Here is a 15,961-nt window from a genome sequence, read left to right on the forward strand (position 1 = left end):
AGATTTAAAGGTTTCAAGAAGCTGGTGTTGGTTAGTACACAAAGTATTACTGGCCACATTTGATTTTGCCAGCATATCTTGCTTTTCAATATGCCTTTTAATATGATAGTCTGGATGATTTGTTTTTCCTGTTACTTTCAAAGATGCAGCATTTATCATTCTTGCATTACTGGAATTCAAGTTTCTCAGCAGTAGCTGCAAATCTCTGCTTCAAAGTATTTTTGTGTAATTATATTTCAGTTTTATATGTGGATTTTATCTGTGAACCTCTAAGGGTTTTTAATGAGAAAGCCACAGACACGACACGCCTGTGGGTATTTGTGTGGCCCCTATTACTGTGGTTGCTGAGAAATCTTTTCAAATGTGTTATTCCTAGAATGACCCAGAGAGGTCTTTCCCATGGGGGAAACTGAGGCAGAGCCAGGGGTCACTGTCTTTCTGGGCCAGGACTTAAATCTGCTTCTCCTGCTGCCACCACCGCTCGTCCCCATCTCTGAAGCTCTCTGCAGAGATTTCCACTCTGCTGGAGAAGCCACCTCGGTGGCCGCATGAAGCCTTTACTTACCCCCTTCCCTGCTGGTCCCTTCCAAACCTTTTTGTTGTCCATTCTGCAATTCCCCATGGAAACTAAGCCCAAGGAAACGCCAAGAAACTACGCTGGCTTTGAAATGCTGATTCCAAATTTTGTTAAAAACTCCCAGCTGCCTGCCAGGCAAGGTGCAGGAGCGCTGATGAATTACCCGGCCCTTTCTGTTGGGTTGTTAAAAAGCTCTTAACTGCAGGGGATTTGGCTTGAAAAGGTTTAACCGGGAGAAAAACCTGCTCACAACAATAGATGTGCTGATAGCATGAACCAGGGGATTTTCTTTAGGTACTTCTTCTTTGCTCTCTGGTTTCCCTTCGCCCTCCTCTGCAGAAGGAAATGTTATTTAATTACCTGTTTCTTTGCAAATCGCTGCTGTCCGTCTGCCCATTTCTGACTTTCTCCTAAACTTTAGTTGGGTGGGTTTGAATATGGGAAGGACACGGACGAGAGTGCTGATGCAGAAGTTTTTATCAACTCATGTATTTTTAAAATACAAGATGTGATCTGGATAAATGTTGCCGCAGAGCGACCTTGCTGTAACCTTGCACGATCCCTCCCCAGCCAAATTTGCACCGTTGGTGCCCGTTCAGAGCTATAGATCACTATTAAATTGGTCACGCGTTAAATCACTCCAAAGCCTGACCCTCCAAGGCAGGACTGGCAGCTCTGACATCGGGACGAGGAGAAAAGCATCCTCAAAGACACCCCTTCGGCTGAGCCCCGGCGTAGCTGGAGTCTTTTATGTCCATAATCCTGTTTTGCAGCCCGGGAGGCAGCATTTCTGATCGATATTATGCAAGTCCCACGTCCAGCCGGGGGCGCACGGCATAAATATCTGGGTATGCCCTATCGCCACTCGCTTTTTATGGCATTGTTTTTTTCCCTGCTTATGTAGCTATAATTTACAAATGAAATGTGCTCTGATCTTATCCTGCCGGTCTGGGACACCCGGGAAGCAGTTTGCAAGGAAAATCACCAAAAAGCCTTAGAGAGAGACTAAGCTCTGACTTTAACAAGGCAAAACCCAGATGGGCAGTGGCTGGAGTGAAAGGGGATGAAATAGCTGTGATTCTGGCTTGGGACGGCGTGAGCGCAGGAAAGCAGGGCCCTTGCATTTATTAAGTACCCTGAGTGGAGCTACAGTCAGAAAAGATGCAAAATCCGTATAATCACCGCGGCTAAATTTGCAGTCATCCATAGAAAGAGCAACGAAAGCTCCATGAAAAATATTACTAATGCTTATTTACGACTCGAAAGGTGTGCTGTCACTGATTTGGTGGTTTGTGAACACCGTAAATGTGGGAATATGAAAGAAATAAATACACCTGATTTTAAATGCTTGGGAATTATATTTTTTGTTAGAAACCCGTAATGTGGGGTTTAGAAGCAGTGTGGGGCTTTTTTTTAGGCTTCTTGTTTCCTGCTTCATGCATTTTTCAGCGCATCGCATTCATTGCATAATGCTGGCCAAGAACTCGGAGTAAAATGAAAGGAGAGTGAGAGATTGGAGCAGTTCGATGCAGCCATTTTTGATGTCTCAGTGGTTTTAAACTATATGTGAATGCTTCTCGAACCCCAAACACCCTGTGGCCTGACGGGTCTCTATTTTCAAAGTAATTTACGTACACATTACAGCGGTTCCCACAAGTCATGCTGGACTTAATGGTCTGACAGTATTTCCATGATAAACCCTAGGGGTTTAGAGAGCAGCCATAAAAATTCACTCCAGGGAGAAACTTGGCATGCCACATCCTCCACCAGAAGCTATCTTTTTCTGCCTGAAATCAGGTATAAATCAGCTGCTGTAACTTGCAGAAGTTACAAAAAAAAGTTTAGTGGATTCATATGTTTTTTGGTCCCTTGAAACTCTAAAATACCGTAGTTTAAATATAGGTAGCGGCTGTTCATTGCTTTGAAAGAACCTGCCCATGCTAAAGACTTCTCCATTTTCAAAGCTAAGGAATTTCTGATGGACTGGGAGAAACTTTTAAACTCCTAGAAATGCTGAAATAATGCCTTTTGCAAGAGACAACTGTTGCTTTTGTGGCAGTGAAGGAACTGGTGCTAATTACGTCTTTCAGTTCCAGTAGGATAGAGAGGGTGAAACACAGAGAGCAGCTGTAAAACCTCACATCTATCCCCCCAAAAATATAATACTCTTTTTTTTTTTTTTTTTTTCTGTAGGGTCAGTGAGAGGTTTGTAGTTATTTGGAGAGAGGCAGAGGAGGACACTATAGTATGTTTTTGACTTTTCTTAAGAAAAAGAGACAAACCTTTTGAGTCCTATGTTTAACTGGCCTGACTGCCAGAAGTAATTCTGAGAACCTGTTAGACCATTAGCAATTCTACTTTTCAAACTAATAAATTGACTGGGGAAATGCATGGCTGTTACAATCGAGGCAGGACACTGTTGACACAACATGGGAATATTTTATCAAAAATTAATCGTATCAACATTGCTCTCAATCTGTGGAAAATAGGAATTTAAAATAAAAACAAATGCATTTATGTAAACTGTTCTCTAAAATAGACTACTTATGCCTATTTACATAATGAATCCATCACTTACCACCCTCAGGAGATTAGATAATTAAGCACTGAACAACTTATATTTATTCATGTCCTTTCAAGAATGAATGAATTATCCCTTCCTGCACAAACTAAATGTTCTCCCTCTGATTAGTAACAGGAGGGCAGTGATGGGATTTTATGATGGAAAGTGTGTTGCTTGTTTCCTTTAAAAAAAAAAAAAAAAAGAAAAGAAATTGATTTTTAGAATACAGTACATAAAGAAGCTGTGTTTGGTTAAAAGTCAATATAAATGATTTTTAGCAAATTTGTTAGCTATGTGAATGTGCTTGATACAAATTCATATGGGAAAGCTGGGCTTCTTGAATGGGTATGATTTTTTGACGGAATTTGTGTATAATTTAGATAAATATCTAAGCAGCTGTTTGAACAGAGTTTGCCTCTCCAGGTGTAGATGTTTCCAGTGCAGGTGGCTGTATTGGAGTTACTCACCTGGAGTTTCTCTATAGTCAGTGGGAGGAATGGGCTTTCCCTGGGAGCAAATCACCCCATTCTGGGACACAGCCAAGGCAAACATGGTGACCCAGGGCCCCACACGGGCTCTGGAGGGGATTGAAACACCAGCTTGGAGGTGGTACCAGCCTCTAGATCTCTGAAGTTCAGGAGATCTGAATCCATCCTCCCACAGGGCAAGAAAAGTCCTTGGTTGCACTCAAATCCTGGAAACAGCATTATCCTCCCCTGGGGGCTTTTCTTCGCTCTCCTGGAGGGTTCAGGGGAATATACAGGTATTTCATAGGAGCAAGGGCAGCTTGGTCTGCATGTGAAGTCCTGATCCCTCTAAGTTAGAAGCTGGACCAGACTCTGACGTGAGATTATTTTTTTTTGCCCTTCAAGTTAAGCTTTGGTTTTATTCTGCATATTCTCATTACCTAAATAATCAATTACTTTGAGCAACCTGATCTAGTGGAGGATGTCCCTGCCCATGGCAGGGGGTTGGGCTAGATCATCTTTGAAGGTCTCTTCCAACGCAAACCGTTCTATGATATGTCAGTGATAGCGTATTATGGACACTGTTGCTGAAGAAAAGTGAAAGGCATTGTAATATGTAATTGTTTCAGTAGCTGCTTTTCTTTTGCATTTAATCTAAGAGTCATGGCCACACAGACTAGAAGAGCTGTTCAACTTGACAGGGATGAGAGACAGGGTCTTGTCCTCTGGCATCACACCAGAGCTGAATATCGCCGGTGATTTGCACAGATTTCTTCTGAATTCCACGACAAAACAGGTTTTAGCTTCAAGTGCAAGGTTGGGACCTACCTCAGGGAGTCATAGCCTGTGGCCTTCAAGAGTAATGACAGAAGAGCACTTGAGGTACTAAATTCTTTCATACTGCTAGAAATATGATTATGCCTTTTTATGACTTAGAAAACAGCATTACTAATTTAGTAGAGAATTTACAATAAAATACTTCCTGAAGTAGCACACCCAAGGTCCTGAGGATTTATAAATTACATTAAGAACTTGAATTATTGTGGTTACAAAATAAAGCTGAGATATGAACATTTCTACTTAGCTTTAGAAATCATTTTATTATTCACATTAATTAAATTTACAAGCCTTGGAGGAATGCTGCATTGTGGCACCTCTTTTTGAGGGAAGACAAACTCCTAGAATGTCCCAGGGAGGCCAGCTGGGCAGCCAGGGGTGACACCAAAGGTGGCCAGAGGCAGAGCCAGCTCTTGAGGGTGTTTTTCACAGGCTATAAAGCCAGAAGCCTCATCCAAATCACCTGCTCTGAACCGATGCAGGAGCTGTAGGAATTCTCTGGGTTAATTAATTGTGAACAACTTTAATCATGTTCATTAACAGCCCTAATGTTGTTAATTAATAACATAAACATTTTTAGTAGCATGACTGGCTTTCCTGTAACTCTAACTTGGTGCTCAGCAAGTGCAGTTTTCTTTTGGGGCTGGGTGATGGATAGTCCTTCCACCTGACTCTGGACAAGTGAGAAGGCAACAAATATCTCTAGGTAAGACCGGCTTCTTGAACCTTAATAAGCAGCAAAATGTAATAGCGTGGCAACATTTCTTCTGGAGATAGTCCTAAAAATAGCTGGTGTGACAGGTTTGCAAAGGCATGCAAGCCCAGGGAGATTTGTGTACTAAGGTTTTTATTAATTCATTTATTTGGCCTATAGAGTAGGGTAGAAACTAAATCACATGCTAATATGGGTAATTGATAAGCATATTATACAGTGCTTTACAGATTCAGACCCACTGTGAACTGCCCTTCATTTCTTTTAATCTCTCTCTGCAGTGACTAATTAGATGACCACATCTCTTCCCAGGTCTCCCAAACAGTATCACTGGAGTCACTCTTTGGCTGGCCAAATCTCATTTCCATTGTGTGTTTATAAATACATCTCACATATAACACGGTTATTTTAAAATCCATTAGTGGCAGTTGGCTCAGATTTAAGAGGGTCTTAAATTTCTCTCCCCTCTCTGTGCAAAGGCAAATACATCTCATCAAAATTATTGGGGAAAAAATAATTATAAAAGGTGTATGCTGTTTTTTCCTCTGATCCATTAATTGTTTTGATTTTTCTTGATTCAGTTAGCTCCTCACCTTAGAATGTATTCAGCTAGAGAAGACTCTCTTATCTGTTGAAACAATTGCTAAAATCGCCATTGACCTTCATGCTGCAATATTGGGCCACAAGGCAATTAATGCAGAGCGGTGCCTAAACACAGCTGCAGGACTTGGTGAATTGAATGGAGGCTCAACTTTTCATCCCATTAAATCAATCCTGACTTGGACCACTGCTGGAGAATCATGATGCATTTAGGGCTACGTTACCCATGCTTCAGCTCACCAACAAAAGGTCTCTTTGCTCAGGAGCATTAAACTAGGGGCAAGAATCTGTGCTCGAGACTTTCTTTGAAAGTCATCCTGCCATTGCTTCACACAAGGCTACGTTTTGCTTCGTTGTCTCCTCACTGAAAGCAAGTTACAAGATTAAAAAAGCCTTGCCTTGTCCCCTACGCAGAATCTAAGCAATAGGGTCAGTTGCTCCATATTCTGTTTTGGCAAGGCAAGGTATCCATGAACAAATGTAGCAATGATTAAAGCTGGCAACAATGTATTAAAAAGTATATTTTCTTTAGATTTAAGGGAAAAGATCTAATTAACGATATTAAGGACTTTTTAATGTGTGAAATCTGTTTCTGTATGTAGTATAGCATAAGCAAAGGCAGGCAGGCAACCGACGTTTACTATGTAAATTATCTCCATGCAGTGCTAAATCAATGAGTTTTTCTCCATAGATGCTCATTCCAGGTTGCTCCTTATAATGACCTCAATTATACATGTCTTCATTGTGAAATTATGATTGCCTTTGGCGGGCTGCAAATGACAGCAGAGAAAAAGATTTCCCTGATAAAACAGCACAACAAGTACTACCTGCTGGCATTAGTATGCACAGCTTGCAAAGGTGCAGTGCAACTCCAGCTTAGCACCTTAAGAAATAAAATTGGAGCCGAGGAGGGGCCAAGGAAAATGTTCGACAGTATCTTGACATTTTTAACAAGAAAAGGAATTAGTAAGGCTTCATATTCTCAAATGTGTCGCTCTGGGACCTGGTATTGCAGGAAATTTAACATAAGAACATCAGAATGGCTACACCTGGGTCACCAAAGGTCCGTGGTGCTTTGCAGCCTCTCTTGGACTGAATGTAACAGCAGAGAGAAAAGGTGGGAGATACAGGACAGAGCGATCCTTCCCCTCAATAACCTCTTGGCAATGCAGGGAGTGATCCCTCACCCTCCTGAGCGGGGGAGAAAGGTTTGAAGATGGCACTGCCCAAATTCCTGGAGCTGCACAGTTTCCAGGCGCTGAGCTGCTGCCATCACCAAAGTGAGTTTGTGGTGTCCTGGCTGCCTTTTACTGACCTTGCTTTTTTTCTGCATTTGTTGCAGTACCCGGTGAAATGTTACTCCTGGGCCTCTGATACACAGAGACAGGGTTACAGCCATTCCTTCGTAAAGGTGGTTATTACGAAGGCTTTACCCCTGTCTTGAGCCATTAAAAATAGACTCAAAAATAGTAGCATCTTATTCTATGATGATAGCATCTCTCTCTGATGGCAGAGTAGTTGGCAGGAACCTTTTTTTTATTTCCAGCTGGAATAGACCGAGGACTTGCTTCAACTGAAATCCCAGAGAATAGTACCAGGTTTGACATGACTTGATAAATATCATCAGCTAGGACTGAAACTGGTTGAATCTGTTGAATATAGAAAGCTGCTTTGCATGCATCATCCTGCCGAATTTCCAAATAAATATAAAATTGCTTGATTTTAGGACCAAATTCCATTCCAGCCTGTGTTCTGCAAGTGAGCGCACTTTGAACATTACCCATTTGTTCTGTTTTTATATGCATGGTAAAAATCCTTTTATCTCCTAAAGGTTTTTAAAAAGAAAATGAACAGTGTTCAATACTTAATCTAGAGGTTCTACACAAAATCATTATGGTGACTTGAATAATTTGTACACATAATCCAACTAGGATCAAGTGTGTCTAAGCTCTATAATTTAACTACAAGATTCTGAGGGGTTTTTTTAAAGATTTTTTAAAAGCCCAGGCCTTGCATCCTTTTAGGAAATCTGTTTCTTCCCCAATACCCCTGATCACGTAATGAAATCTTTTCTATTGATAATGATAAAGCAATGAGTAAAGCCATACAAAATAATCTAATTAGTAGAAAGGCTTTTAGATGTTAATAATATGCCCTCAAACATACTCCATAGAAATACTCGGAAAAGAAGTGTGTTTGTATTGTTAAAGTGGTTTGTACTAATTACATGCTTTAACATAAAAAGTCATCTCTTGGCCTGATATGTTTCATCCAAGAATGGCAGCTATGCAAGGTGTCTTCTTAATTAAAAGTTAATGTATTTTTCATTAGTGTGCTTCTAAAATGTAAAACCAAAGCCTCTTTAGCTATCATTTGGGAGCAGGGAGCCTTAAATTCTACTGCAACAAAACACTCAAAAAATGTTGCTGAAGAGGGAGCTGATGGGAGCCCAGCGTGAGCCAGGGAACTCAAGGCAGTGTGAGAAACAGCAGAAGGAATGAAGGAAAACAGCAGTAAGATGAAAAAAACAATTCTCTCATAAATGAATGACCCTCTATTTCATTTCTCCTCAAGAAAAGATGTCCTCATTAGCCCTACTCCATGCTACAAATTATTGTAATTATCAGTTCTTTATCCTGTCAAGTGCACTCCAAATATTTTATTCATAAAAAGGAGCTCTCTTTTATGCAGGAAATAACGACATTATTCACCCCTGTTGGGCTGTTTGCATGCTTTGGGCAGTGGGATGAGGGTGGTGGGATGGGACATGGACACCCCCGTGGCCGCTGTCCTTCATCCTGAACTGCCGCGACTCCCATCTCCTTTCTCCAGTGGGTACCAAGAGTGACATCATTTAATGGCATATTATCCACTCTGTGTTTTGCTGCTAAATTGCTCGATGACCTTGGGCGGACCATGTTCTCCTTCCATTCCAAAACTTCCTCCATCTCCCCATTTGGATTTTAAGGTTTCAGGTGCAGAAACTGCTTGATGCTCTGTGCCAGGCCCTCTTCTCATTTGATGCCTACGGGAGCCACTGCAACCCAAATAATAGCAGTGAGTTGATCAAACATTCTTATTTTTGATTAACCATATATCAGAACTACGGCTACCATTCCTTTTCAACAGCTTGTGCTCTTTCTAAAAGTGTTCTTGGCATATTAAGTGGGAGAACGGCTAACTGCTCAGACCCAACATGCAATGCTGTATTGATCTTTGCAGCCCTAAGTCAGTCTCAGATCTACAGTGGTGCATACAACTTGTGGTGCATTCAATTAACTTCTCACTTAGGTGGAAGAAGCAGGAAGAGAAAGGACGCAGAGCTGTTTGGGTACTGCTGCACAAGCAACTTTTGCACTGAGTGTTCACAATCAGTTGCTAGACCTGAGTGACTCCTTCCAGGCTTCCCAAGGCTACTGAAATGGACTGAATATTTTAGTGAAAAGATCTAATGGATTTACTACTTAAGAGATGTTAAAGCAATTTTTCAATTAGAGGGTGTGAAGAGATGGAAAATGATGCTTACAAAAGTAGATGCTGGTTTTTTTATTTCTATTTCCTGCATTTCCACAGTGTAAGCCCCCTAAAAGAGTGCAAGATTTTCCCATCAAAGCTGTTAACTTTTAGAGCAAAATCACATCTTAAGCTATGAACTGACATGATAAAAATGAGTGTTTGGATTCGCTGAAAGTCAGCGCTTCTTCAGAGGGCTGGAAGAAAGTCATAGAACCGTAGACTCATTTAGATTGGAAGAGACCTTTAAGATCATCAAGTCCAACCATTAACCTAACACTGCTAAGTTAGCACTGAACCATGTCCCTCAGCAGCACATCTACTTGTCTTTTAAATACCTCCAGCGATGGTGACTCCACTACTTCTCTGGGCAGCCTGTTCCTATGCTTGATAACCCTTTCGGTGAATAATTTTTTCCTATCTAAACCTTTTTTCCAATCTAAACCTTCCTTGACACAACTTGAGGCTGCTTCCTCTTGTCCTATCACTTGATACTTGGGAGAAGAGACCAACCTCTACCTCCCTACAACCCCCTTTCAGGTAGTTGTAGAGAGCAATAGAGGTGCACATAGGATTTAGATCTTACCAACGCAGATAGATACACTCTAAGTGACACACAGATCTTGTGTGGGTCATAATGACAGAGATGAGCAGCAAGCAAGTAGGATGAAGAGTAATTTTGCCAGCTGATGGGAGGGAGCAACCTGACCCCGTATGTCATTTTATAGCATTACAACTGCTCGAAGTGGTTTTTCTCAAAGCACATGGCTTTGGGTGAGGCAGCATCGGTTTCTTTGATCCCTGTTTTACCACGGTTAATGCCAGCAGACATGAGGAAGGAGAGGCCTTATGACCAGGAAAGGGTGATTCATTCCCGAGTCCAAGTTTCTGAGTTGACTGAAGCAATGGAACACCAAAGTGCTGTGAACATTCCCCGTTCAATGGGCCATTACCTTGAAAGTCTAGTTTTCAGCATTTATATGCAATATAGTTTCAAGGCTTTTTTATTGCAGAGCCTGGGAAAGAGAGTAAGCAAAAACCATCATGTGAATGATAAAACTGTGAATGCAGCAGCTTTGACAATGTGGCCTGATTGCTCTATTGCTGGCTCAGTGCTGCTGAAATGCTTAATAATGACAATCTGCACTCACAGTAATTCTGGTATCAAATGTCTTGCCTGTCTGTGTGGCCACACATGGCAAAATAAGCAGACACATCTTCTGAGCACTGGCCAGAAGGAAACGATGTGACTTTGGTGTGGTTTCGGAAAGATGTTGGTTGGTTTTCAGTTAAGGCTTGCTGGTCAGATGTTTCTTTTGTGTGCCATATGCAAGTAAAAATAAGTGATTTTTTTAATGTAATAAAAGATAAGAAGGCTTCTCACTCCTTGGATATAAGAACATCTGTATCTTAGATGGCATATGTGGCCGCATTTGGTAGAGGAGTTTTCATACTTGGTGACTTCCCAATATTAGGGCAATTTAAAACTGGGTTTATGTATATTTCAGTGACAACATTCTTGCCTTAATTCTGCTTCAAGGAAAGAACCTGAGTCATTCTTGTGCCTTTTCAAAGGATCTTGGCAGGAGTCTCCTAGAGAAACAAACCCAGAGGGTCTCAAGCAGGAAAACCCTTGTTTGTCCTCCTGTTGCTGAATGCTTTGTAGATTTAACTGCTGCACCCAGGCTTGCCAGAGGACCCGTCTTAGTGTCCTAATGCCACAACTACCACCAGATGCCTCAGGAAATTGATGTAGGGAGTTAGGTTGGAGCAGATTCAATTGCTATGTCTCTTACTTTGCTTTATTGTTTGGGGGTTTTTACAACATAGATATCCATCTCCATGCCAAAATCCTTGCAGGGAAGACAGAAGGCAGAGTGGGGAGAAGTGGAACAGCTTCCCTTTGTAGTACTCAGTATTATTCCTGTTTTGTTGCCTTTTGCAGAGGTAGTTCAGCTGAGCCTGCCAGAGGACCAGAAGATCAGCGTTACTACCATCACAGTTGGCCTGAGCACAGTTCTGACATGCAACATCCGTGGGGTGCTGCGGCCCCCCATCATCTGGAAGCGCAACGGCGTCATCCTCAACTTCCTTGACTTGGAGGATATCAATGTAAGTCCTGAATTACTCTTGTCATTTTCTTTTTAGGGCATTGAATATGACTTCATTTAACAGATTATAGTTTTGAGGGAACAAGTTTTATCTCATTATTATAGAAAAGTGGAAACTGGTGTGATATTTTGTTTTTATGTGAATATGTCTCAGGAATAAAAGCAAACCAACATATATGCAGCTGAGAGCAGGGGTACTTGGAATGTGTTATGATGCAATTAAAAGTCAGTACTGTAATAACCCAGCACTTAGATAGCACTGGTACTTCATCCTTTGTTGCTCATGCGGTTTGGTGCAACCTGTGGTCCATGGACAACAGCCCTGGAAACCCAGGATTCTAGCAGCTCTACAGACCATTAACTCCTCAGGGATCTCATTCCCAGTACAAAGAAAGCATGAAGCAATACATTTATGGTCAGCAATGAAATCTCTCCTCTATCTAAATCAAATAATATGTTTCTATCTCTGTTCCTCCCGTTTCACTTGCCTTTCAGACAATTCTCATCTTTCGTTCCTCAGCTACTATTTCTGATGACTGGTTTAAAATACAGGATTATTCAGCAGGGTGTAGCAATACCCTCACAGGAAGGAAGATGAATCTCTTTTAATTCACAGTGCTGGTCTGATGTGTGAGTCATAGTTTGTAGTAAAGACAATACCTAAATAATGGTATAAACTTACTCATTTATTAATAACATTTAATTACAGAGAGAGTGGGAAGTAGTGTACAAAAAATATGGTCTGTATTTCATATCTCTTTGCGTTAAAGTACACAGTAAATCAGGTTTTATTTTAATTACACTACAGCAAGAGTTGATTTATATTTTTGTTCAGCTCTTGTTAATTTGATAACGACTCAGTTCAGAGTTGTTACAGTCAATACTGTAACTCCCTAAATTGTTGTGTATCCAGGATTGCTGAAATGCAAAAAATCTTTGTTTTACTCTTCTGCATTAATACATGAAGATTACAGCACACAGGACAGAAACATGCACTGCAACTCAGTACGTTATTTGTTGACTTTACCTTAGCAGGAAAACTGTGTGTGCTATGTATAGGTGATTACTGTGTGCACAACCTTAGTAATTAGAACCATCTAAACATCCTTTTATTTTCATCAAAGTGAGTATTACCCTTTTAAAATGCATTTTTTGTCACCATTTGGAGCAGGACATTGAAATGCAACGTGAAACCAGCAAGTTTCCCACCGCAGGACTGGTACAGGACCATATATATCTAAGGAAGCATAAAGGGGATGCTCAGGATTGCACAGCCAGCCCAAAGCCAGTGTACCTGACCAGATTTCTTACAGACATCCATCAGCACCAGGGTTAGAATAATGACCTTCAGGTCACCAGCACTTAAAATACATGGAAACCTGCCAACCTATGATGCAGAAAGCATTCCCTGCTGTAGTCGAAGCGTGGCATAGCGAGCCATGCAGGTGGTTGGCCTGGCAGCTTACTGCCTCTACCACCTTGTGCAAATATTCTTCAGAATAGATCTATTCCTTGACACAGATTAAGCTTAATAAAAATTACACATGTTGCCAGCATGCTTAGTTTAGTCTATAGTGAGCAAATTCAACAGCTTTGTGTGATCAGAGTCTAGAAAGAGCCTTTTCTTTTGGCCATAATATTCACTAGATAGATGTGAGACTTTGTGTTTTTAGGCTCAGTTTTCAAGACAGCTGTGGTTAGAAGCAAAGTTCAGCAATTCTGAAAACTTACTTCCACACGCTCTGGAGGCTCAAGAGCAGTCTTAGAAATTTTTGGTGAAAAATAACAAAAATTCCAGTTATTTATCTTACCTTTATGAAATTCTGGTTATGATTATCACATTAGTCTTTAAAGATTAGAAGTTTATGTGTCTGAATTGGATGCAAAATGATAGTCCGGGAATTGGGAGTACAAACACATCTTTAAAGGATAGATGGCACGTGGCTTCATTTGTGGCTCCTACTATTTTAAATAGAAGTTTGAAGACTAAATTTTCAGGCTGAAATTCCAGTTCCTCCAGGCTAATTTAGCACTGGCCCAAGTGGATTTCTGGTTTACTTACAAGTACTTCTCTCATTGGTTGTTAAACCTTAAGAGGAAGAGTTATGTCCTTGAGAAAACTGGCTGGTTCCTGAATGATTCGACACCCCCTGGGAGAGTACCATGCAATACAAATTGCAATACAAAAAAAAAATACAAAATAAAAATAAATTTTTTGATCAGTTTGAACTAATACATCACCCAGGAACTATATCAAAGGAGAACTCTGGGGTTCTTACAAGGAGGAAGAACAGGCTTTATGCCTCAATTTTAATGTTTCACGTACCAGTTTATGACCTCTATCACCTCATCATGTAACACCTGCTACTAGTGCGCATCAACTTTTTTTTTTTTGTCTAATAAACACCTCCACACCTTTTTCATCTTTAATTAAACTGTGATATTTTTGATGTTCTGTATATATCACTGCCATCTGTATTCCGGTCTGGTTACTTGAGGTGACGCAATTTGGGGATTAGCATCTTTTATTTTCCTTCTTCCACTGTGGGCAGCGTGTAGGACTCTGGAGCTTAGGTGTGCCCCCTCTCTGGCTACCCAGGATGGGCACCTGCATGTCTGAAGCCCTTGTCCATAGCAGGGGTGAAGAAATTGTCCTTCAGCTGGTAAATCCAGGCTTTGTATTTAGATTAATCACAAGTTTAAAAAGTTCTGGACTCGTGGGGCATGAGGCCCGTTCATCTGCAGCGTGAACACACGTGTGTCTGGGGTTGATACTTGCGTGTAGCACGGAAGTGGCGTCAACATTGACTTTGAGGTTTCCAATGTGAAAATAGGTGCAGCCACACACGCTCCACGGCACGGGTCGGGGTGGGTGGCAGCAGCTGGTTCAAAGCTTCAGCCTCTTGTGGGTACGGAAACTCACATTAAACAATAATCTATTTAAAGGCATTGACAGCAGGAAAGTAAAGGCAGTGTGCTTCTTAATATACTTGAATTCAGTTAATTAAATTACTTCAGTTTTTTTTAGTACGCCTCAAGCAGAAACTCGATTGCATTTCTGCTTTTCACAATAAGGTTAGCAATTTGGCTAATTGGAAGTGCAACAGGAGATTAATTGTACCTTTTTAACTTCAAGAAAATCCTCCCTGCTCCTGGCACAGTGGTAATCACATACAAACCTACAGGATATTCACACACTTGGAAAAATCCTCATATTATATTTCAATTAAATTCCTTCTCTTCTAAGTGCTAATTCAGGAAATCAGATGAAAATAGAAGCCCAATTCTGGAAAAAAAAAACCAAAACAGAATCCTTCCAGCCAGGTGGGAGAGCAGCATAGGAGAGGCACAGCTGAAAAGTCCTTCGTGGCTTTATTCTCTCCAGGTTCTTGAAAAATATGATATGAGAAGACTGCCTGTGTTCCAGATTAATACTAGAGGTGACAAAAACGGTCAACAAAAAGCTGGATAAACCTAAATTTGCGCAGAACTGAAAGGTTAAAGATGACTATAAAGCCTGGTTGTTTAAGTGCATTACTTAAATCATTTTTATGTGATATCTTGATTGGCAACAAAGTATTAATAACTTTTCATTGCTCTCTTAATCAGAAGCTTTCATAAGCAACATAATAATTTGTCTTGTCCTGTCTGTGAAGAACTCTGTTAATGAGTTGTCACATAGCTACTGCAAAAGAGCCATCCTAATGGTACATGTAATTAAACCATTTTTCTTGCAAACACTGAAGATTGCTTTTAGCATAAAAATATTATTTATCCATAAATTACCCATCCATATTATTTATCCATTAGAAGTGCCTTTGCAGCTATACTTTAAAAAAGTCACATCAACTTTTCTCATGCAGAAAATGACTATAATGTAACTGAAACTGATAAGATTGTGATAGCTGTAAATTGATTTCTGACTACAAATAGTGAAGTGGTTAAAATGTGTCATCTTTCAAAATAATAGACTTTTGTCCCCTAGACAGGCAGTCTGTTTTCCCAAATACGTGATTATGAAAGCATTCCTCAATTTGAAAATATAATAAACTCCTCATGGAGTCAAATGTATTTATACAGTATTTATAGAGTATTGTTTCACATGATTTGGCATTATCTCCAGAGAAACGTACGTACATTTATAAACAAAATTTATAAACAGAAGTTTATCCTCCAGAAGCATGGTGAAAGCATGCGCAAATAACAGAGAAGAGAATATTACCATAAGAAAACAAATGTTGTGGGATACAGGTGGATAAGAATTTGGTGGATTACCAAGAGTAATGCAGGTAGCTATAACATAAATTCATGAGTGTCTTTGATTATTCATTTCATATTAATCTGTGAACTTTAACTCAAATCTGATTTAGATATTGGTTCAAAAATAAGCCTTTCATTACAGATCATTGAACTACAGGTTTCTTCATTTCTGCTGATGGAGAAGGGGATTAAAAGCAGGGGAGCGAGAGTGCTTTGTGGCTACTTTATGACTTGTCTGTCTCCTTGTTTGATGAAAAAATCAATAATTGCCTTTAAAAAGCATGGTCCCACGAGTTAACAAAACGCAGCATATCATTTGTG

General features: G+C 40.4%; 1 protein-coding gene across 2 annotated transcripts in view; it reads left to right on the forward strand.

The window, feature by feature from the left end:
• FSTL4 (follistatin like 4) overlaps positions 1 to 15,961 on the forward strand; it is a 234,559-nt gene that overhangs the window by 184,063 nt on the left and 34,535 nt on the right. For both annotated transcript variants that reach the window (XM_074156169.1, XM_074156168.1), the window contains exon 6: positions 11,215 to 11,381. In XM_074156169.1, the coding sequence (XP_074012270.1) occupies positions 11,215 to 11,381 (167 nt within the window). The remainder of the gene's footprint in view (positions 1 to 11,214; positions 11,382 to 15,961) is intronic.

The sequence above is a fragment of the Numenius arquata genome, chromosome 11 (assembly GCF_964106895.1).
Source record: "Numenius arquata chromosome 11, bNumArq3.hap1.1, whole genome shotgun sequence".
Lineage (NCBI taxonomy): Eukaryota > Metazoa > Chordata > Aves > Charadriiformes > Scolopacidae > Numenius > Numenius arquata.